We start from the raw sequence: 23,527 nt of genomic DNA on the forward strand, positions 1-23,527 counted from the left end.
GGGAAGAAATAAAAAAAATATGGAAGTGAATCTTTCTAAAGATGACTCCAATCCAGACATGTATATTCTAATATTCTACTCCAGGGGAGACTCCTGTAGCTCAAATTACACATAGTAATGACTGAATACAAAAATGAGTGTCACTGAGAAAACACTGAATGTGTTTTGATTTTGTGAGGTTTCTTGATAGCGCGCAGGGGTCTGGCCCGAGACTACTGGGACCATGTGGGTAAAGAGGCGGAAAAACCATAAATCAACTTCAGCCTGCCTCCCCAACGTGCTAGGAGACATCTTTAGTCTTTCATATACAGAGGGTTGATCAACCTATCAGTGACAGAGACAAGGGCTGGGGGGTGGGAGACAGGAAGCTTTGGTGGTGAGCGGTCACTATTTCCCACAGTGATTTCAACACAATGTACTTATCAATATAAATACACACACGTAGCATAAATAAAATGGTACATATCAAGCCAGTCACCTGGGGGCAGCTCACACCCATATTCCTAGCTACTCAGGAAGTAGAGATCTGAAGACTGAGGTTCAAAGCCAGCCTGAGAGGTCAATTTCAAGAGACTATACTCTCTGATTAGCCAGCAAAAGAGCCAGAAGTAAGCATTTGGCTCAAGCAGTTCCAACCTTGATGGGGGAAAAAAAGCTAAGCAAGGTTGAAAGGCTCTGAGTTCAAGCTCTAGTAGTGGAGCATGTGTGGAGCGCGCACTCACGCGCACGCGCACAGACACGCACAGACACACACAGACACATACACAACTACTTTCCCTTCTACACATCCTATATGCTCTCACTTTATAAGTACGTGGAAAGTGTTAGCATTCTTCAAAATAATAAACTCAATGACCTTTTAAAGATGTTTTCCTAGGTTTCACTATTCCAAATTGAATATGATTCACCTAAACATTTTATAAATAATGAGTAATAGTCTTTGAAAAAAATATGGACAGTCGCGCTGTGGCACATCCTATGTGAAGAATACAACTGTTCCCCATCCTCACTTCTCACCTTCAATCACAGTTACTAAAACCTCACTGAAGGAAAGAGAACTACAATTTATAATCTTCACAAATTTTCTAATATAGACAAGCCACAGCTCCTTCCAAAATGCCTACTATCTACAAAGATTAATCTAAGTATGAAATGAAAAATTCACTGACAGGTCACAGGGAAGGAAATTTTTGAATGTCATTTCAAATATGATTAGCTAGCCAAAGGAACACAGAAATACACACACACACACACACACACACACACACACACACACACACACACACACACACACACACACACACACACACACACACACACACACACACACACACACCTGTGTCTCTGTAGCAATAACTTTAATTTCTACCAAATCTGAACTGTTCATTCCTCTTGCAAAATGTCTTGCTTTGAGGGAAACAGAAAATCCAGTAAAATACATATTCACTATTCCAGAAGTCTCGACAGGAAAAATAATTAAAATATTTTGTCTGAGTTTTATAGAATATATCTTGGCTTCTAGGAAAGTAAGGAAAAGTAGAATTTACAAGGCACGGTAAAATTGTGACACAAAACTAACAAATCCCCATGAGTTAAAAATATAATTAGATGAAACCTATTTGCAATGCAACTACTTTAAGGCATTTTGTACATCTGCCTAAAAAAAGTACCAATGGATAAGAAAATATACTGTACTTAGGGTATTGTTCTACTACTAACAATATAATTATAATGTCTTAGTACTTGAATTTTCAGTTACTCTATTTTGAAATGCCATTTGAGATTTTTTTTCCATTTTTTGTATACTCTAAATATGGAAACTAACCTCACTTGGGCAATGTCTCTAGACACATCATTAAGTAATATATTTGCACATTAAGAGGCTCTAGCAGAAACTTTAGCCTCTTCCTGAGTTAAATTCCTCATGACAGCAAATCTAGGAGCCTTTGTGTTTCGTCCTTCCATTAATGGACACTGGAGAAGTGGAGAGGAGGATAAAGAAAGATGAAGAGTGAATAATTTCAAACTATACCACTATCTAGGAGCCTCAATGTAGCTATTTATCAACAGGGAATAAGAGAAGGCAGGGAAACAGATAGCCATAGATAGGGATATTCTGAGCAAAACCAATATAAGAAATCCTCCTCTCAGTAAAATCCTCCTCTGTATAAACAATGTGAGACAATACTAATAAAGATGCATAACACAACAATATATATTATATAATTGCAACATTTATAACATATACATAGCATATACAATGTTACACAATATATACCTAATATGTGTTATGTGTTACATATATATTATAGATGTAATATATAAGGCACAGTAAAATTGTGACAAAACCCCAAAACCCTCATAAGTTAAAAAAAATGTAGTTAGATGAAAACTAGTTGTAATGCAGCTTGTATATCTGCCTAAAGTAATGTACAAGTCAATAAGAATTCTTTGAGCATAAACATATATGAATATATCACATATATCATATAATATGTAAATATGCATTTAATATATTATACATATATAGTATGTGTATGTATTATCATAGTAAAACCCGTTGGCACAATTGATACACACTGAGAAAAAAAAGGGAATGACAGAAGTAAAACTGGCCAGAATGCAGAAGTGAGCATCAGTTGGAGGAGTGAGAGCTCAAACAAGAAGGTGAGTAAAGATGAATGTTGAAGTAGTTTATCTGTACTTGAATATAGAACAAATAAAAACCTGCTGAAATATACCCAGGGGAGGAGTCTACAGCTCCAATTCCGGCTTTTTTTTTTTTTTTTTGGTAACTAATTGGAGAGAAGAGTTTAGTGGACTTTCTTGCCTGGGCTGGCTTTGAATCTGGATCTTCAGATTTCAGCCTCCTGAGCAGCCAGGATTACAAGTGTGAGTCATGGGTGCCCGGCTGGCTATTATTTTTTGGTAAGACAATGCTTTAACACTCCAAGACTAAAGTCCGTGTTTAGGTCTTATCCTTGGGGACTTAGAGAAATTCTAAAAGTCACTCTGGGTGGCAGAGCAAGTCCCTTGAGCCATGACTTTTAGGAGAGACGCCTAGGGCTTTGCTCAAGACAAACAGGAAAAAGTCACAGACCCTGAGAAGTCCATAAAACACAGCAAGTTTCCATGTTTGTAAGTCTACTCTTAAAATGTCAGTTCTTTTCTATTCAATGTTTTCTTTCACCAGTCCTATGAATTCATCCTGAGTATCTGAACAGCAAAGACTATACTAAATTATTTTCTGATTGAAATGAATGTAATGTATAGAATGAAAAGATGTAAATGGAAGTTAACTCGAATTATCTGCAGGAAACAAAACACTTAAATAACTCACATAGAAAAATAATGTTGGATATGTTTTTCTACTTTTTGGATTCTGATTTTATTCCGTTTTAGTTACGCTGTTTGTATAAATTGACCTGGATCCATTACTCGAATTTGGAAAAATACTTAACAAGAATCAAACTAGTCAATTTGAGAAGTAGATCTTGTACTCTTCCAATGAAAAGTGAAGCTGTCAAGAGTTCAAGGAGGTTTTAAAGCTCATTTATGAACCTCTGTGTCTTGATACCTCAGCCCCCTTACCCCTATCATATACCTGAGGCTTACTGACCTGGTATAATCATGAAGACCATTAGAGGAAAAGCTAGGAAAAAACAAAAACAAAAAACCCCACAAAAACTGGGAGTCTGAATTCCCATTCTACTTCCCTTCCCAGAACCTTCTCCAATTCCATAAAAAGATTCTGCTCAAATCATTTACCACAAATCCATCTGAAAATGAGATACATCCAGTCTATAAAATTACCATGCTGTTGATCTAATTCCCATATTCCAGAAAACAGGGTAGACTATGAAAATAAATAATTGTAATGCTATGCTTTCACACACAGTGAGACCCAAAGAGAATATTCACAGTGACTATGTATCTCTGATCACATAAAACATTTACACAAATGAACTCCAGGAAACGGAAACGAGATTTTTTTTTCTTTGTTGTTATTTGGTGATTTTTTTGGTCTTGTTTGTTCACTTATCTGTCTTTGGGAGGGTGAGGGGAGCACAAGAATTAAGGGACAAAGGGTGATCAAATGCAGCAGTGGTACTCACTAGACACTATGTTGAAAATAAACTCTGTAACTTGTGAGTGGGGATGGGAGAGAAAAACTGGGAGAGAACAAGGGAAGGAAGGAGTGGCATTGTCCACAAAGAAAGGCACTCTTTACCTGATTTATGTGACTAACTCCTCTGTATATCACTTTTATAATAATAAAAATTAAAATAAAAAAATTATTGTGACTAATTTTCAGGTATTAATGGCTCTGCAGGCAAAAAGGCTAAACTACATATTCAAATTACTATTTAAAAACCCAAAGAGTATATACCCTTCTCCATTAATAATCTTAAGAACCCTAGGAGCTGGGTGCTGGTGGCTTATACCTATAATCCTAGTTACTCAGGAGACCGAGATCTGAGGATCCTGGTTCAATGTACGCACAGGCAGACAAACAAGAAACTCATATCTCCAATTAACCAGCAAAAAGCCAAAAGTGGAGGTTTGAAGTGGTGGTGAGGTGGCTAAAGTGCCAGCCTTGAGTGAAAAAATTAAGTGATAATAGCTCAAGGCCCTGAGTTCAAGCCCCAGTACTGGCACAAAACAAAAAACTCCATGAGATAAATTTCATCAGCTGCGTCTTACGGAATGAGTTAAGTTCCTACGGTCATGTACTGAAAATGTAAAGAAAGGTGACTCTGGAGTGGAAGTCTCTGTTTGTCCTATCCGGGACTCTCAATCACTATAAACAGAAACACAGTTGAAAGGTTTCAGACTGGCAGAGCCAATCAAAGAGCTGTGCCAGCCTTTCAGAGATAGTTGGGAATTGTGGGTGTATATTTGCTTTCATAATCCTGAGGATGTTCCTGGTACTTAGTGTCTAGGGCTCGAGGAGGTTAAAAGTGTCACTGTCAAAAGCCAACATTCTCTTTCGTGAGACACTGGGGCTCCCCGTGGTGTACACCTTCCAGTGGTCTCTGCTCTAATGTCACTGTGCACAGTTTAGTTGCATCTGGAGTTATAAAATACTGAGTGTTCCGCCTAAAGTTATTTAGTTTGTCCAAAGTTTTTCTCCCACTGTAAAATAAACATTTGAGAGACTCAGTGGGACCAAATATAAACAAAATGTAGAATTTCTTCATACGGTTTTCTGTTCATAATTGGAAGGAGAGCTAGAAAGAGGACATAATGTTTTGCAATTTTCCTAGCGTTCACAATCAAGTGGTATGAAAGATGCTGTTTTCTAGGAAAATGTACTACTACTGAAAAAAAACTGAAATCTAGATAATAAGAAAATTGATTTGCTTTACAATTTGGGTACAAAAGAAACTGGACTAGACTGAAATTTCCCAATTCATGCTAGGAGCTTAAAACATGTAGGTTTTAGCTGGGTGCTAGTGGTTCATGTCTATAATTCTAGCTACTCTGGAGGCTGAGAGCTGAAGATCACAGTTCAAAACCAGCCCAAGCAGGAAAATCTGTGAGACACAAATCTCCAATTAATTACTAAAAGAAGCCAAAAATGGAGCTGTGGCTCAAGTGGTACAGAGCTAGCCTTTAGCAAAAACAACAACAACAAAAAACCTCAGAGACAGTGCTCAAGCCCTGAGTTTAAGCCCCAGAATGGGGGCTAGGAAGGTGGCTCAGTGGTAGAGCTCTTACCTTGCATGCATGAGGCCCTGGATTCGATTCCCCACATAAGCACCACATAAGCAAAAAGGAAAAAAAGCCGGAAGTTGTGCTGTGGCTCAAGTGGTATAGTGCTAGCCTTGAGCTGAAGAGCTGAGGGACGGCGCCCAGGCCCAGAGTTCAGGCCCATGACCAGACCCCCCCCCCTCAAAAAAAAAAGCCCCAGATGGGATTTAAAAACCAAAAACATTTTGAAAATCTGCATATATTTTTTTTTCCATGAAAATACTTTAACTTTTTTTGTGTGTCGTTCCTGGGGCTTGAACTCATGGCCTGGGCGCTGTCCCTGAACTTGTTATGTTAATGGCTCTGTACCACTTGAGCCACAGCTCCACTTCTGGCTTCTTTCAGTAGTTAATTGGATATTAGAGTCTCACAGACATTCCTGCTTGGTATGGCTTTCAACTCTGATCCTCAAATCTCGGCCTCCTGAGTAGCTAAGATTACAGGTATGAGCCACTTGCACCCAGCTTGAAATATTTTAATTTTGTGTTTTCAAGATGGTCATAATTTTTAAGATGTGAGTGAATCATGCTTTAGACTACTGGGATGACCATTTTAAAACCAAGTACTGCCCTGAAATTTTAGTTCATGAGGAAATAAAAGAGAAGCTTAATATGTAAATATGCTTCCTCGCCATGTAAGTTATGAAACCTGGCTTGCTGTACCAAAGAACAAACCTTCCAGCTGGGTGCCAGTTGCTCATGCCTGTTATCCTAACTTCTCAGAAGCCTGAGATCTGAGAGGTGAGGTTCAAAGCCAGCCTGGGCAGGCAGGTCTGGGAGACGCTTATTTTCAATTAACCACCAAAAAGCCAGATGAGAGCTGTAGCTCAAGTGGTATAGCGCTAGCCTTGAGCAAATAAGCTCAGGGAAAGGCCCGGAGTTCAAGCCCCAGTAATGGCACCAAAAATAAATAAATAGAATAAAGGTTCCAGGACTGGTCAGAGAGCAGTGGGTGGAATGAGTCACAGGGTAAATGTAGCAAAGGCCAGATGCCCAAATCAGGCCGCTCATCAGGGAGTGAGGGCCACACTGACATTGCAAGGGCAATCTAATGAATGTGGGCAATTTGCATTTGGCAGGGGTTTTTATCATTTTGCTCATAATTAACTTAAAATTTATTTTGGTCTTACAGTTTCATGAATGCTATACTATGATTAGATTATCTCTCCTCTTATCTATTCTGCTTTTAAGAATGCCACATTCACTGAACATTAAAATACAAGGGAATAAATAACCAGTCATGGTAGATATCTGAAACTTTTTGGGTCTCTGCCCTTATGGCTTTCTTTTGGGAATTCTTCCTCTTCTCTGTCTCTGACACCAAAGGACAGCTCAAGCTTTCTGCCCCAACAAAGGAGTCAGATCATCCCATGCTCCTAGAAAAAGTGACTGCTTCAAGAAGGTAAATAGTCCAAGAAAGGACAGAGAAAAGGGGAGGAAGATGGATATGAGTAAGTGGATTTCTCTTCAGTAAAAGGCTTAAAACTGGCACGTTAAACTCAGCCAGTATATGAAGAAAACACGCAGAACAAAGCTAACACACAGCAGGGCTAAAAACATAGATGGATGGAAGGAAAGGTAGACAGACCGACAGTAGATAGATGACTCATAGAGAGATATAAATTTCAGATAGACTAAAGATCAATAGATCCATAGACAGACAGAACCTTGACAAGATTATCTGTTGAACCAAATCCAAAGCTAAACTAATTCCCAGGTACTTCAATCACAAAAGTCAGGGGCTCTAGTGGCCTTTCTGTCATTTGTGCTTTCTAACTACTCAGAGCTAAGAATGCCTTTCTGTAACAGAGGAGTACTCTATTTTTTTTGTGGTGCTGAGGATTGTACCCAAGACCTCATACATTGTGTAATTTAACAAACTAGATTATGGTTACCCCTCTAACCCCTCAAAGGCCCAATGTGTGTGCTTATGTGTGTCAGTGTGTGCTGTGATTACTTCAGAAGCCAAGATGAGATTCATTAACACAGCTACTCAGTAGAGAATCAACATGACATGATGATGCTTGTTTTTATTCTTGTTACTAGATAGATATAGGATATCAAATGAGAATCACTTCTCTCACTCCCCTTCAAAGAAAATGAATCAAGCACTTATACAATAAATAATAATAGTAGTAATAATGATAATAATGAGGATGTTAATAATTCAAAATAGATTGAAAATACCAAGTCAATAAACATGACTACAAAGCTAAATAATGAATGACTCATGTGGAAAGATCTCCAATTTTCATTCCTAGGTATGTAGCTCATAGGCACTTTTTCCTGAGAATCTAGTAGAAAAGAAATTTCTAGAACACACTCGCTTATTTCCTACCAGCTGTAATGCTGACTACAGTCCATCTGTGCAGCTACATCAATTTCACTGGAAGTCCATCAAAGGCAGATAACAAGTCTGCATCATAAACTCAGAAATTAATAATTTCCAACCTCTCAATATTACTCCATTCATTGATTAACTTAATTGTCCTATCTTTACTAGAGGCCTTTCATCCTATCATGAGGTTTTAATTCCTACAATCAGGTCTGAGAACAAAGACAAAAACAAAAACACGTATAACTTGCACACTATAATTATAAATTCAATAAGTGACTGAAAATTGTTTGGGATAAAAACCATGTGGCCCTGTTTAGCCTTTCCAATTACAAAGAAAATCATTTCCGAGCATTATTAAAACACAGTTCTGAGCCGTGTTCAAAGCATAGTTCTAAGTTAATTTGGGCTTTCAAACGTAAAGGAATGAATGTAAGACACATTCTCTGAAAAGATAAAGAGCACAGATACAAACTTCTATACTTTTTTTTTTTTTACAGTTTTAAGTATTTTAAAAGAAATGATATAAGAGAACAGAATCAAATTATGTATATAGGTGGAATTACTTAAAAAGGAAATTTAGTGGCTGGTTGTAGATCAGTGGTAGAACACTTGACTAGGAGTTCAGGAGGGCCCTGGATCCCACCCCCAGAGGGAGAGGGAGAGGGAGAGGGAGAGGGAGAGAGACAGAAAGAGAAAGAGAAAGAGAAAGAGAAAGAGAAAGAGAAAGAGAAAGAGAAAGAGAAAGAGAGAGGGTTACATGACACTAAGTAAATCAGTTTATTTCAAGATTTAGAAAGGAAGGAAGGAAGGGAAGGGAGGGAGGGAGGGAGGGAGGGAGACTGATTTGTTGCTAATAGATTTCTAAATGTTGAACTGCTGTGGACATGATCTCACAAAAATATAGGCAATTTTGGGCTGGGAAGGTGGCTCAGTGGTAGAGCGCTTGCCTTGCATGCTCGAGGCCCTGGGTTCGATTTCTCAGCACCACATAAGCAGAAAAAAAGCCAGAAGAGGTGCTGTGGCTCAAGTGGTAGAATGCTAGCCTTGAGCTGAAGAGCTAAGGGACAGTGCCCAGGCCCAGAGTTCAGGCCCCATGACCGGAACCCCCCCCCCCCCAAAAAAATAGGCAATTTCTTCTGATCTCTGGACCACAATCTGAAAAAAAAAATAAACTAAGCTATTCAATTTTACAAGCTTATTTAAATTAGTGTGACATCCAAGCAAGTTGATTTCTCTGGAGATTTGTCCATCTATGACTAATTGCTATTGCATTAAATCTACTACATTTTTAGGAATTTTGTCATCATTCAGGCTAGGCTCCAGAATCTGCCTGAACTTCAAACTCTGCAAGCACTAGAGATAGAAGGAAATAGCTATTGTTTCAAGGGCTCCTATAAATTCCCAAGGCAGGAAAAATTCAATCCAGACATGTGCGTCCAGCAACAATATAAGGCTGCTCAGAGCTGGCTCTATGGATCCTATTATAAACAATGCAAGGGAAAACAAAGGTCATTTTGCCAGCATTACCATCATAAAATACTATAAAGAACATTAAAGTCATGCTAGGCGAAGGCTCTAAAGGTCTCAATATCTTCAACACTAGCCTAACAACATTGCCTAACAACAAATATTTAACATATCACTTCTCTGAGCACTGGGGGAAAGCTTATATTCCTTTGTCATTATAAAAACTTCTAAGAATGGATGGTAAGGTTTTATTTTATATCCATCATCTGATTTTCATAAAATGTCTTGCAAATGCTACATCTTTTAGAAGAATAGAATGAGGATAAAGAAAGAAAGAAAAAGAGAGAGAGGGAGGGAGGGAGGGAGGGAGGAGAAAGGAAGGAAAGAGGGGAGGGGGGGGAGAGAGAGAGAGAGAGAGAGAGAGAGAGAGAGAGAGAGAGAGAGAGAGAGAGAGAGAGAGAGAGAGAGAGAGAATTCTAAACAGAGGCCCTGGAAACTCCACTAACTCCACATAGCTTTCCACATGGTCAATATAAAAAGGTCTGCTGGAGAAAGCTTCATGGGACTGTAAAACTTGTATCTGGACTTTGATCCAAACTGTCATAAAAACTTGTCTCCACTTAATTTTTTTCTATTTGCATTATATGCCAAATATTCTCAAGCTTTTGCTAGGCATAAAACAAAGCAGTAAAATTTCAACCATCTCACTCCTACACTTCCAAATAACCTAAGTATTACCCCCAATCAGAGAGCTGATTAATGGAAGGTTGTTAGGCGCCCCGAGAGCTGTCAAGAATAACAACTGCAAAAGGCATTAGCACCAGAGCGGCTGCATTCATGTAAGTACATGCATATTAAAACTCCAATTAACACAGTGTCTCAAGCCCGTCTAGAACGTGAAAGGTGAGAACTTTCCACACTTAGTTCATTAGAATTAAATTAGTTTTGTATTACGAATTGTTCAACTGACATCTGCAACTTTACAGAAGCAGTGTGTAGGCCCTAGCTTTTTCAGTGAGATCAACTAGAAAACGACAAGCATCACTGGTTTCAAGGACAACCATAATTCACTTGGAGTTTAAGAATTTAGGAACGCCAGGATTTTCATGTTCAAGAACTACTAAGGGAAGTTAAACTCCATTCCGTATGTGAGCAGGATGGTCTCGGGTAGGGCCAAGAAGCACACCTAAATGTCAAGTGACATTAAAGAGTGTACAAATAGCTGCATCACTAGCCTAAATAATTACTTACTAGTGCGAATAGACAGGCTCTCTGAATCTGACACTGATTTTCAATTCTGAAAACTTTCACAAGTCTCTGCACAGCTCTTCTGTTTGGTGTATTTTCTGAATCACATAGTCACACACTGCAGACATAGAGAATAACCAACTGAGGTGAACCTCTTTAAATATACACAAACACGTGTATACACACACACACACACACACATATAACTAATTTTAAACTTAAAATGTGTGCGTTTTTTTTTTTTAACCATACTAAAAGCCACATTGGGATTAGCACTTGGGCATTTTCATTACTGGTATCCAAATTCTCATTTTAAGAAGACTTTGTTTAATGTTACCATGTTTAAGTCGAATTGAACTATTTTATGAAGGTCTCCTTGCTGCGTGCAAGCAAGCACACACGCACGCACACTCACACACACATACAAACCTTAGATTATATTCCTTATCCTGACGCTCAACACTTCACAAATCCTGAAAACGAGGGCCTGCACTGCTCTGAACTATTTTACACTTTCATTTTTCAGGTTGTATTCCACAGTCTTACACACACACACACCTGTTGCTCTACCATACCTCTAAAACCCTCATAAAAATATTTTTGAGTTTTCAGATGATCTAAATTTTATAGTAAGCACGATAATTTTGAGAACTGGGATTTTTTTAAATCCTGTGCAACTTGGAAGGGAAAAATAAACCCACAAAGGCAAACAAAAAAAAAGTAACTTAATTTATTTTCCAATAAGATGTTGTTATATTTCCAACAGGTTCTGACAGTCAAAGACTGCCATCCAAAGCCCCACGTTTTGAGCTTTAAAGACAAGAGGCACGTTGTAAATGGACATTGGGGAAAGTGTATTAGAGATAAGCTGACAATTCTTTTGCCAGGAATCTATGCGTTACTCACTGTAAAGCTCCATCCTCTGGGCTTCAATGCAGCACTGTGCAGGGCACGGGGCGGGGGGCGCACAGATGGCCCCAGAAAACTTTCACAGCCGTCCACAGAACGCCAGACCTGGATGGCCTGAGTTAGGAGCCTCGCCCCCAACTCGAAGTAAAATGTCCTTGGGAGAGAAACCACTTTGCATTGAGTTACCTCCCACCCGCTGAGAGGTAGAAAAATGTTCAGGAAAAAGGTGAAAGGGAGAAAAGGGATTTAAAAGGAGGACGGGTGCTTACATAGAAGAGCCTGGCCTGTCCTCCCAAGTGCACAGCAACTCTGCATGATCCTTAAGAAACTCAGGTTTCCAAAAGGCGCAATCTCTGGACCTACCCCGTCCCCAATACCTCCACCCCGGAGCGGTCCCCTCCGCCCGCCCGGCCCGCGCGCCTCGCGCCCGGGACTCCGGGAAGGATGCTGCGAGCGGTACCTCGTTTTGTCTCCAAAGGGCAACATAGCCACGTGGGAAGTTCACTCCTGAGCCCCGCTGATCTGGCACCCTGGAGATTTCGGAGGTAGGGGGCGACGCCGTGCCCCGGTGGGGTCAGAGCCTCGCCGGGCGGCCCCAGGATCCCCCGCCTGTCACCGCGCCGCTGCCGGGGGGTCCCCGGTGCCGGTCCCCGAGCCGCGTCGCTCCCTGGCGGGAAGCGCCCAGCAAGACCGCGCGCGGGCGTGGGGGAGCCCGGGTCTCCACCATCACCACCCCGAGGGCGCAGCGCAGCCCCCGGCCGCTCGACGGCCGCCGCCCGCGGGGGTCCCGGCCGCGCTCCGAGGGCGCGCGCGCCGCAGGCCTCCCGAGCCGCTGCGGGCCGGAGCCCGGCCGCGCCCCGCTCCGCACCAGCGCCTCCCGCGTCGGGGGGATCCGCCCGCCGCGCTCTCTCCGCGTCCGGTCCCCGCGCTCCACTCTTAATCCCTGCCCAGCTCCGGGCGAGCGTTTCCCACGGGGTAAAGTCCCGGCCGCCCTCCGCGCCGCCTCCCCGCCCCCCGCAGTGGCCGCCCGGCGCTGGGCTCCGGGCCAGGGGGCACCGGCCCCCCGGGGTCTCCACGGGCCGCGGGGACCTGCCAGCCCCCGCAGTCCGTCCCCACCCCACGCGGTCCGCCCCCCCCGCGCGCCCTCCCTGCGCGCCTCCCCCACCGGGGCAGCTCCTCGCGGGCCCCCGCGCGGCAGGAGGCAGCAGGGGGGCCAAAGAGCGCTTGGCGGGACCATCGAGGGGACTGCAGGGGGGGGTCGGGGCGACCGCACTCACTTGGGGCAGATTCCGGCATGTTTCAGCCCTCGGGCGTCCGCGGTTCGGTTATCCCCCCCCCACTCCGCCCTCACCCCCGGCTTCCCCGCCCCGAGCGGGCCTGGAGGAGGGGGGACGGGGAGGAGCGGAGCCTGGGGACCGGCTGGCCACGGCGCTTCCGGAGCGGCCAGGGAAGGGGCTCGCGGGCTGTTTGGGGGTTTTTGATCTGAAGGCTTCTGGAGAGCAGGGGTGCGGGGCGGGGAGGCCCCCAAACCCGGGGTGTGCAGAACGCACCCCGCTTCCCGGGGAACCGCGGCTGGGGCGCGGGGCGGGGGTGGGGGACGGGGGTCGCACGCACAGTTCTGTAGTTGAACTTTGTGAGCAAGTTGAGTTGTTTTCGCCGTGCTCTCTCGCTTCAGGTCGCCGAGTCCACCCCGTAACACGGCCGAGGATCGACTGGAAACGCCGGGGGCTGGGGAACCGGGGGGGGGGGGGCGGCGATCGCCGAAGGGGTGGGGGGGGACTAAACCAGAGGCGGGGAACCGGCCCCCGAGTCGCGCGGACTCGGCCCAGCCGGGCGGGTGCGGTCTGGCACGCGTCCTCTCCTTACCTGGTGGCTTTTCTAACAAAGTAAGAGAAGGTAAAGTCCCGGTGATCGTCCAGCCACGCTTCGATCGCGTCCCGGTCCCGGTCCCGCCGCGGCGGCCCGGAGCTGGGGCCAGTCGGCTCCATGGCCGCGCCTCTCCGCGCGCCCCGCGGCGCCTGCTCCTCCACCCGGCCCGGGGTCCCTCCCTCCTCCTCCTCCGAGGAGGGGGCTGCGCCTCGGGACCCTCCCCTTCGCTCGGCCGCCGTTTGCTAGGCTCCCGCGGCCCAGCGGCCCCGAGCTGCGCCCACCTCCCGCCCCGCCCCGCCCTCCTTCCCCGCCCTCCGGGCTCCAGGTGTGGCGGGCGGAGCCGGGCGTGCCGCCCCGCGCCCAGCCCGGGGTCCGGCGGGGATGGGCTCTGGGGAGACTCTGGGGTTCCAGGTGGAGGAGCAGTCAGAGCGACCCGCGGCGGGCGAACTCCCCGGAAGCCGAGTGGCCGAGGTGGCCCGGAGGAAGCCGGCGGCCGCTGGGGCGCGCTGTGTGCCGGGCTGGCGACGCGAAGCGCGCGGCGGTGGCCGTGCAGTGTTCATAGGGTCTCGCTCTGGGAAGGGAAAGGAGCGTGGCTGTGTTCGCGGGTCTCACTTTGGGGAGGGGAAAGGTCACTTGAAGGGGATCCCAAGCCCAGAAGGCGGAAGGTGAAGAAGTTGCACCTTGGAGTGAGTGGTGATTCTAAGCTGCTGGGATCCCCGTGGCTCTTAGGACCAACCAGCGCCGCAGGGATTCGAAGCCAAATCCGGACCACAACCCACACTGGGCTGGGGACTCCAGGTGTGAGGACCGATCTGCGGGGTAGATGCGTAATTGCCAGCAAAACAATACCGGCCTTAACATTACCAACAACAAAAGCAATAGGTGCCGAACTTCTTTAATCGTTGCGCCAAACACCCGGCTTTTTATAACTGCAAAAAAGATAAACGGTTTTCTGCAGAAAACCCAAGGGCAAATCATCACAGTGCTTTGCCAGTGAGATTAGAAATCAAGGGCACTTTCCCTGAGCTCATGCCTGTGGTCCTAAGGAGGCTGAGATCTGAGGATCAGAGTTCAAAGCCAGCCTAGTCAGGAAAGTCTATGAAATTCTTACTTCCAATTAACCACCAAAAAGCCAAAAGTGGGGCCCAAATGGAACAGCACCAGCCTTGAGTTAAAGCCTCATGCGTGCTTGCGCGCATGCATTTTTGGTTATAGCACTCATTAGTAGGGAAAGCAACCAGTTAACCCAACCCAACTTTAAATTAATTCATCTTTGTGTATATGTGAGCCACACACTTGAGCCACAGCTCCACTTTCGTTGTTTTTATGGTGGTTAATTAGAGGTAAGAGTCTCACTGACTTTCCTTCCTGAGTTGGCCTCAAACTGTGGTCCTCACATCTCAGCCTCCTGAGTAGCTAGGATTGCAGCCATCAGCCACCAAAGCCTGGCCGTCTTGTTTTTCATTCCACCAGGATGAACCTACTGTACACAGGAAGTATGCACCATAAAGTGATCAGTCTTCCTACACTTTGTGCCCACTTCTTTATACTTCTTATTTTTTGAGGAAGACTTGAATTCTTTCTTAGCTTTGTCATCAACTCATTATCCCTGTCACTAGTCGGTACTTTTTATATGACATTTTACAATGACCTTTTTTTTTTTGGCTGAATTAAATCCGGAGTTGTATGTTGCACAACTTGTGAATGACACCATTAGTGGTGATGTAACAGAAGCGATTGAACTGACATACTTTCAACTAACTCCCCTCAAAATACACTTGGCAAGAACAGAAGGTATTACTCACTACAAAGAAACACAAAATTCAATTGATACTATGGGAACTTTTGGAAATGTTTTCCCAGTCTTTCCAAATGCAATGGCTTATTTGCTTGCATTGAATAATTACCCGTTTGTAACTTCAGTTTCTCTAAAAGTTTGCTGTGTACAGAAGTAACTACAACCAATACAGAGCAAGCAAAGCAGTAGAGTGAAGTAATGCATGATAAATTAGATTGTAAATGAGAGTTCTCGCTCCATAAATTACAATAGTGGTGGTATTCTCAGGGTGTTGTCTACTCAGATCCCCCTTCTGAAATGCATGCATTCTTTTTTGGTCCTGGGGCTTGAACTCAGGGCTTGGGTGCTGTCCCTGAGCTTCTTTGTGCTCAAGGCTAGCACTCTAACACTTGACCCACAGCATTACGTCTAGCTTTTTCTGAATAGTTTATTGGAGGTAAGAGTCTCACCTCATGGCTTTGAACCATGATCCTCAGATCTGAGCCTCCTGAGTAACTAGGATTAAAGTCCTGAGCCACCAGTGCCTGACTGACGTGCATGTATTCTTAATACTAGGTCAGTTAAAACTAGACTAAAGATGGAGTGAACTGTGGGCTTGGATGGTTTGCTTTGGTTGCCTGTCTTGGTAAACTAAACAGGTATGATGGCTCCTGATACTGACTGTAATCCTAGCTACTCAGGAGGCTGAGATCTGTGGATCAAAGTTCAAAGTTAGCCTGGGCAGAAATATCTCTGAGACTTTTATTTCCAATTAATTGGCAAAAAGCCAGAACTGCAAGTGTGGCTCAAGTGGTAGAGCACCAGCCTGGAGTGAAAAAAAAGCAAGTAAGAGTGCAAGTCCCTGAGTTTAAGCTACACACACACACACACACACACACACACACACACACACACACACACACACACATGCTATAGATTGAATATTTGCACCCACCTCCAGTTCATGTTAAAACTTAATTCTCAATACAACAGTATTATGGTGGGACTTTCCAGAGATCATTCTTCTATGAAGGCTCTACCTTCAAGAATGGACTCGTTAGTGCCTTAAAAGTAGGCTCTGGGGCAAGCCTGCCCTTCTATCTTCACCCTATAAAGGGACAGCGCTATAGAGAATGAAGCTAGAAGAAGGAACACATGAAACTATTAATCTTGGACCTAGAAGCCTCTACAACTCACTTCAAGAAATAAATTTCTATTGCTGATAAATGACTATGAATGACTTTCTCTTGGTATTTTGCCACTGTAGCACAATGGGCAATATTCAAATGTGCATTTGGTCTCCTGAAAACTTGCTGCAAGAAAAACAATCAGTAGATTCTCCCATCCATGAATCCTAATGTTGAGAGGTGTAAGGGGTAGGATGAGTCTAGCTTGAAGGCCTGTTACCCCCAAAATTATTGCATAACCAATAAAAAGACAGGAGTGCTCTGAAGAAGGCTGATGTTGGAAACTGAAGTAGGTTGGGGCTGATCAATACTAGGATGAGAAAACAAATTATAAGAGTCATTTCATCTTCCTTGCTTTGGCTTTATTGTTGATTTTCCTTTTCAATAGCTACACACTATCTTTTGCACCTATGCTGAAAAATTATAAAATATATGATAAAATAAAAGTAAAGTGTACTATGCTAATAAATTCAATAATTTAGATGAAATGGATAAATTCCCTGGATGTGTGGGGGGGGGCAGGTAACCAAAATGGAATGTGGGATAAAATTTGGAATTTCAATGAAATAGCATTCAATAACATTGATTTCATTATTTTTAGCAAAGAAAACTACAGGGAAATCTTCTGGCCAGTGGTGAATTTGTTCAAACATTTATTATATCCACTCTATCAGTAAACCAGAGAAAACTTGACAGTAAAACATGACACAGATATTAAAAGAAAACATTGTTTCCTAGTAGATATATGAAATCCTTATTATATTATTGGTAACATGAATTCAGCAATATATAAAAATTTCAAAAGGGTAATAGCCGATGACTAAACATGGTTGATTCCAGGTATATATTGTTAGCTTAACGTTCAAAGGTCAATTCATGCAATTTAGCAGATTAGCAAAGATAAACAAATGATCATCTCAACTGATGTGGAAAACAAGCTGTCTGACAAAATCCAATATCCACTCATGATTAAAAAAAAAACTGCAGCAAACACAGAACAGACACATACTTTTCAATTTGATAAATAGCATCTATTTAAAAAAAAGAACTCCTAAGATTGAAAGCAGGAAGTATACCCTTACCATTTCTATTCAATATTGTGCTAGAGTTTTAGACAAGGCAATAAACACATACACATACACACATACACACACACACACACACACACACACACACACACATACACAACAGAACTACAAAGCACTACAACTGGAAAAGAAAAAAATGAAAGTTTCTATGCTTGTGATTATGTGGGTTGGTCAGTGAAAAATAACTATAAATAAATAAATAAATAAATAAATAAATAAAAGTATAGTTTATCTAACAAGGTAGCAACATCAATGTGCAACCTACAAAAAAACAGTAACAACAACAACAAATCAGCTGCATTTCTGTCCCTTAGTATTTTGAGCTGAACTGTGTGCCAATAAACCTCTCTATTGAAATTCTAATCCCAGTTTTTCTGAGCATGTCTGTTTTGGGAAATAGGGCCTTTATTTTTTATTTATTTTTTTTCAAATTCTTTATTAAGTGATCACATAATTTCCCAAATTTCACAGTATTGTGGGATAGTGATGCTTAGTTAGAGTCACAAACACATTCTAACTTTCATGGGGCAAATTGTCTATCATGGTCTATAACATTTATGAGTTCAATGAGCTCTGACAATACAGTTATTTCTTCCACATTGGGTGATATGTACATTTCTTTTCTTTTGCATAGCATCAGCTGTTCCCTCTTTCCCACTCATTCTCTCCCTCCCATCGCTGCCATTGAGTTGCTTAGTTGGTTTTGATCAATGTCCAGTGCAGCTGATGGGTCCCGCAGTTGTATGTTTTTCCCTGATTCCCTCTAGTTCTGTGTCCTCCTCCTGGTTTCCCTCCAGTGTGTACCATATATGTAATCAGCAGCATGGAGTTATTTAGTAGTGATTTGATCAGATGAGTGGAAGTCCTTTGTTTCTTAAGCCTTGTTAATTTTGTCGTATCATCTTACCTTTTTGGATTTAACATCCACTTATCAGGGAGACCATGTGCTGTTTGTCTCTTTGCTCTTGGCTTACCTTGAATGACATGATTTCTTCTAGCTCCATCCATTTCCCTGCAAATGCCATTATTTTGTCCTTTCTAATGGCTGCATAATAGGAAATAGGGCCTTTAAAGCGATAATTAAGGCTAAATAAGGTCATGTGTGTAGGCCCTGATCCAACCTGACCAGAGCTGCACAAGAAGAGGAAGTTTGCCAGTAGAGATACTAGAGGGACAAACAGAAGGACAGATATGTGAGGAAGAAGTAAGGGGAGAGCCATTTTGCAAGAGGAGAAGAAGCACATAAGCCTGCTTGCATGTGGGGGTTGTAACTGAGAGAAAGATAAATTTCTGATACTTTGAGTACCTGGAAAAGTTTGTTGTGATGGTCCTAACAAATAGGGCCAGCAGTGAAGAATTCAAACTTGCAACTTGCAAGAGAGTACTGGTAGCTCATTCTCTAATCCTAGCTACTCAGGAGGCTGAGATGTGAGGACCACAATTTGAAGCCAGCTTAGGCAGGAGACTCTAATCTCCAATTAAACATATTCATTCTCCTCTCCTCTCTTCTCCCTAGCCTCTCCTCTCCTCTCCTTTCCTCTCCTCTGCTCTCCTCTCTTCTCCCCTCCTCTCCCTCTCTCCATCCCTCCCTTCCTACCCTCTTTCTTCCTTCCTTCTTTCCTCCCTCCTTTCCTCTCTCTTTGCCTGCCTGCCTGCTTCCTTCCTTCCTTCCTTCCTTCCTTCCTTCCTTCCTTCCTTCCTTCCTTCCTTCCTTCCTTCCTTCCTTCCTTCCTTCTTTCCTTCTTCTTTCTTTCTTTCTTTCTTTCTTTTTCTTTCTTTCTTTCTTTCTTTCTTTCTTTCTTTCTTTCTTTCTTTCTTTCTTTCTTTCTTTCTTTCTTTCTTTCTTTCTTTCTTTTCTATCTTACTTGCTTGCTTGATTTCGTGGTACTCAGGATTAAATTCAGGGCTTCATGCATGCTAAGCACCACTCTAGCACTTAAACCACATCAACAGCCTTTGTTGATTTGTGTCTTGATTTTGAAGTACAATTCATTAACTTTGCTCAACTGGTTTGGAACTCTTGATCCTCCTACCTCCATCACCCAAGTAGCTGGAATTACAGGCATGCATTACCAGGTCTGGCTTCCAGATTCGGTTTCCAAATATTATTCTTCACTAAATGAAACCAGGAATTTTTATGGAGAGTATTTTTTTAGGCTTCAGATGGGGAAAGACGTGCCTGGAAAATACTGTTTTGCCAAAAAGATCGAAAGCATTAAGAAATGATGGGAACATATTAGATAAAGGATCTATCTAATGGACAAACATGAAACAGTAGTAGTAACATTATAAATTGTTGACTGAAATAAGAAATGGATTCTACAGTGATATGAATCAATCAATGATGATATGTATACATATAATGCCTCTTAGATTGCAAACAAAAACTATAAAAGATAATAATTAATGGCTGCTAAATCTCATAGGTAGCCAGGCACCAGTGCTCACACCTGTAATCTTAGGTCCTTGGGAGACTGAGATCCGAGAATCTCAGTTTGGAGCTAGCCCATACAGACAAATCTGAGAGACTCTGATCTCCAATTAACCAGCAAAAAGCTGGAAATGGAGCTGTGGTTCCAGTGGTAGAGTACTAACCTCGAGCAAAAAAAGCTAATAAGAATACAGGCCCTGAATTCAGACCTAGTACCAGCACACAATAAATGAATAAACAAAAATAAACAATAAATAAAACTAGTAAGTGAACATTGGATAATGAATGAAATATTTATTTAGTTTATGTATTTAAAGCACTTAATCACAAGCTATTTATTATTTAATGATAAAAATAATGCCTTTATAATGAGTGACCTCAGGGATACCATAGTAACCAATTGATTGATCTAACATCATTTGTATTGGGATAATTGTTAATTTGTTGTCAGACTCTTGCTAAGTATTCTAGAATGATCTACAACTCATGATTATCCTGCCTCTGTCTGCCAAGTATTAATCACCTTTTAATAGACTATATGGAGAAGCACACAATTGCCACTTCTGTGTTATTTCTGTCACAGAATACAAAAGCTAGCAGGGTTTTGGTAGCTCATACCTGTAATCCTAGCTACTCAAGAGGCTGAGATCTAAGGATCATGGTTTGAAGTCAGCCTGAGTAGCAAAGTCCATGAGGCTCTTATCTGCAATTAACCACCAAAAAAAGCCAAAAGTAGAGTTGTGCACTCAAGCTGTAGGGCTTTAAGCCTTGAGCAAAAAAAGCTCAGGAACAGTGTTCAGTCCCTGACTTCAGGTCCCAGACCCCCCTTTTCCATCCCTCCCCCCAAAGTAAAATACAAATCTAACTATGATGAAGTATCAAACATGTTCATAGGAAGAGACTTCTACAAAATAATAGAGGTCTGTTCTTTAACATTTTGAAGGATAAGGAAGATAAAGAAAGGCTAAGAAGCTCTGTGTGAATTATTTTTTGTTATATAATAATCTTTCCACTAAGTGACTTCAAGCAACATATGTTCATTTCCTCCCAGTTCCAGTTTCTGTGAATGAGGAGTCCAAGCTGGTTTAGTTGGAGCCTCTGCTCAGCGCTCCTTGGAAGGAACAATTGAGGTGTTGGACAGAACTGTTATTTCCACTGAGACTTGCTAGAGGAGATCTACTTCCAAGCTCTCTCAAGCTGTCGGCTGAATTCCATTGCTGGTGGATGCAGAACTGAGGTATTCCCTATCAACAGATGCTGGATGGAAACCTGTGTCAGCTGCTGATGGGGGAGGGTGGACGGTTCTCATTTTTCCAGAGCATCTTTAGTTCCTTATTACATGGACTTCCCCAACATGGCCTCAGAGTCAGCAAGCCAAAGAGACTCCAGTGAGATTCACTCTGTAATCTCATCATACAGTCGTGTGCATATAATTACATCTCATTGTTTTTGCTGTATTCTAATTGTGTGTGTGGAGGGGGCATTCCTGGGGCGTGAACCCAGGACCCTGGGCACTGTCCCCAAGCTTCTTTTTGCTCAAGGCTAGCACTCTATTGCTTGAGCCACAACTCCACTGCAGCTTTTTTTGATGGTTAACTGGAGTTAAGAGTCTCACAAATTTGCCTTCCAACCCTAGTCCTTAGATCTCAGCCTCCTGAGTAGGTAGGATTATACACATGAGCCACTGGCACCCAGTTTGCTTTATTCCACATTTTTGTTTTTTGGTTCCAGTCCTGGGGCTTGAACTTAGGCCTGGTTACTATTCCTGAGCTTTGTGTTTAAGGCTAGTGCTCTACCACTTGGAGCCACGGCACCATTTCAGCTTTTTGGTAGTTAATTGGAGATAAGAGTCTCATGGACTTCCCTGCCCAGGCTGGCTTTGGACATGATCCTCAGATCTCAGCCTCCTGAATATCTAGGTTTACAGCTGTGAATCACCAATGTCCAGCCTATATTCTACTTTTTGAAGCAGGTCAAGGACCTGCAGCTGTACTCAATAAAAGAGGAATTATTAAAATCTGTAGCATGCTTGTGCTGCTACACTGGAAATTTCAGATTTTATTCTAAAGAGATGGCTTCTCAGGAATAGTAATAATTAATAAAGTGAATTTTTTGTTTGGTCTACTTGCAACATCAATGTCATTTTTGATATTGTAAAATCTGGATACGACCAAGTACACAAATCTTAAGTGAACAGATGGACAGTTTTTATAGTCACACTCTTGGCTATTCAGCAAAACATGTACAAGATAATGACAAGGTGGAATGCTTCCCAGGTGATGTGATCACATAAATCACAGCTAAAAGAAACATTCCCAGGCGTTGTGTTCTAGGACAGAGCTTACTGCAATGGGATAGCCTTCCCAATAAAACTTCCATGAGAGTCACACAGGCCCCTGTTTACCTAAAATAATGCCTGGCTCTGGTCCTAGCTTTCCTCTCTGAGACATCATCAAAGAGAAAGGATATTTAAGTAGTGCATACAGATGTGTTCTTGTGCAACTGTAGTGTTTTGTAAAGCAAACGAGGTACTTTCTCTTCAAATAGATGAGATGAAAAATAAAATAAACCATTCTTTTAAATTAAAGAACTAGGAAGGACTGGAAAGGTGGCTCAGTGGTAGATCACTTGCCTTGCATGCATGAGGCCCTGGGTTCGATTCCTCAGCACCACATAAGCAAAAAGAAAAAAAGCCGGAAGTGGCACTGTGGCTCAAGTGGTAGAGCGCTAGCCTTGAACTGAAAAGCTGAGGGACAGTGCCCAGGCCCAGAGTTCAGGCCCCATGACTGGACCCCCCAAAAAAATAAAGAACTAGGAAAAGAAAAAGAGGAACATAAAAATTGGAGATGTCTCACAGACTCATGCCTTAGCTGGCTTTGAACTATGATCTTCAAATCTCAGCCTCTTGAATAGCTAGAATTACAGGCATGAGCCGTTGACTCCCATCAAAGCTGCTTAATATTTGAGAAGCAAGAATATATAAATCCATTCTTGTTTCTTCATTTAATCAAGAAAGCTAACTGATGAACAGTCACACTGTGTTTTAGCGCAACAATTTCAGTGAATGTATAGAATTCCCTTTCCCAAATCAAACATGGGATTTGCATCTCCAAGTCTCTGGTAGCTGCCAAGAATTCAGTTTGGTTTTCAAGGGTTGATCTGTGTGAAAAGATCTTACACCAAACATGGCAGGCAGCTGCTTTTCATGTCAATATAGGTCACCCTGTGGAGGAATAACTTACATTCACTTATGAGGGATTTTGGACAGATACTAGACACACGTTCCTGACAAACGGATGTAACACAGAGGGACTTATGAGAAAAAGCAACTGTGGAATTTTCCCCTAGGGACTTTAAACTCTGTAGAGAACCATCTGCCGATTCTTGATGTCTGTCTCAGAAGTAGAGCAACTGAAGGAACTCTAGAGACAAAGTGGCTGGCCAGCCTTTCGCCTGCAAA

The 23,527-nt window shown here is 42.7% G+C and overlaps 1 protein-coding gene across 6 annotated transcripts in view; it reads right to left on the minus strand.

Moving 5' to 3' along the window:
* The window catches only part of Pde5a (phosphodiesterase 5A), a 230,594-nt gene that overhangs the window by 116,421 nt on the left and 90,646 nt on the right, over positions 1–23,527 (minus strand). The window contains exons 1-2 of one of the 6 annotated variants that reach the window (XM_070022519.1): positions 11,985–12,072; positions 11,713–11,869 (exon numbers count right to left, since the gene is read on the minus strand). The exons of 1 other annotated variant lie outside the window; for it this stretch is intronic. Coding sequence is in view for 2 of the 5 variants with exons in the window: in XM_070022514.1 (XP_069878615.1) it covers positions 13,582–13,703 (122 nt within the window). In the remaining 3 variants the exon portion in view is untranslated. Of the gene's footprint in view, positions 1–10,809; positions 10,878–11,712; positions 11,870–11,984; positions 12,073–12,175; positions 12,344–12,992; positions 13,036–13,581; positions 13,830–23,527 lie in introns of those variants that run through there. 4 more of the 6 variants (XM_070022514.1, XM_070022517.1, XM_070022516.1 and 1 more) reach the window with 4 other exon arrangements.

This window comes from Dipodomys merriami, unplaced genomic scaffold (genome assembly GCF_024711535.1).
Source record: "Dipodomys merriami isolate MVZ:Mamm:240054 unplaced genomic scaffold, mDipMer1.0.p SCAF_15, whole genome shotgun sequence".
NCBI lineage: Eukaryota > Metazoa > Chordata > Mammalia > Rodentia > Heteromyidae > Dipodomys > Dipodomys merriami.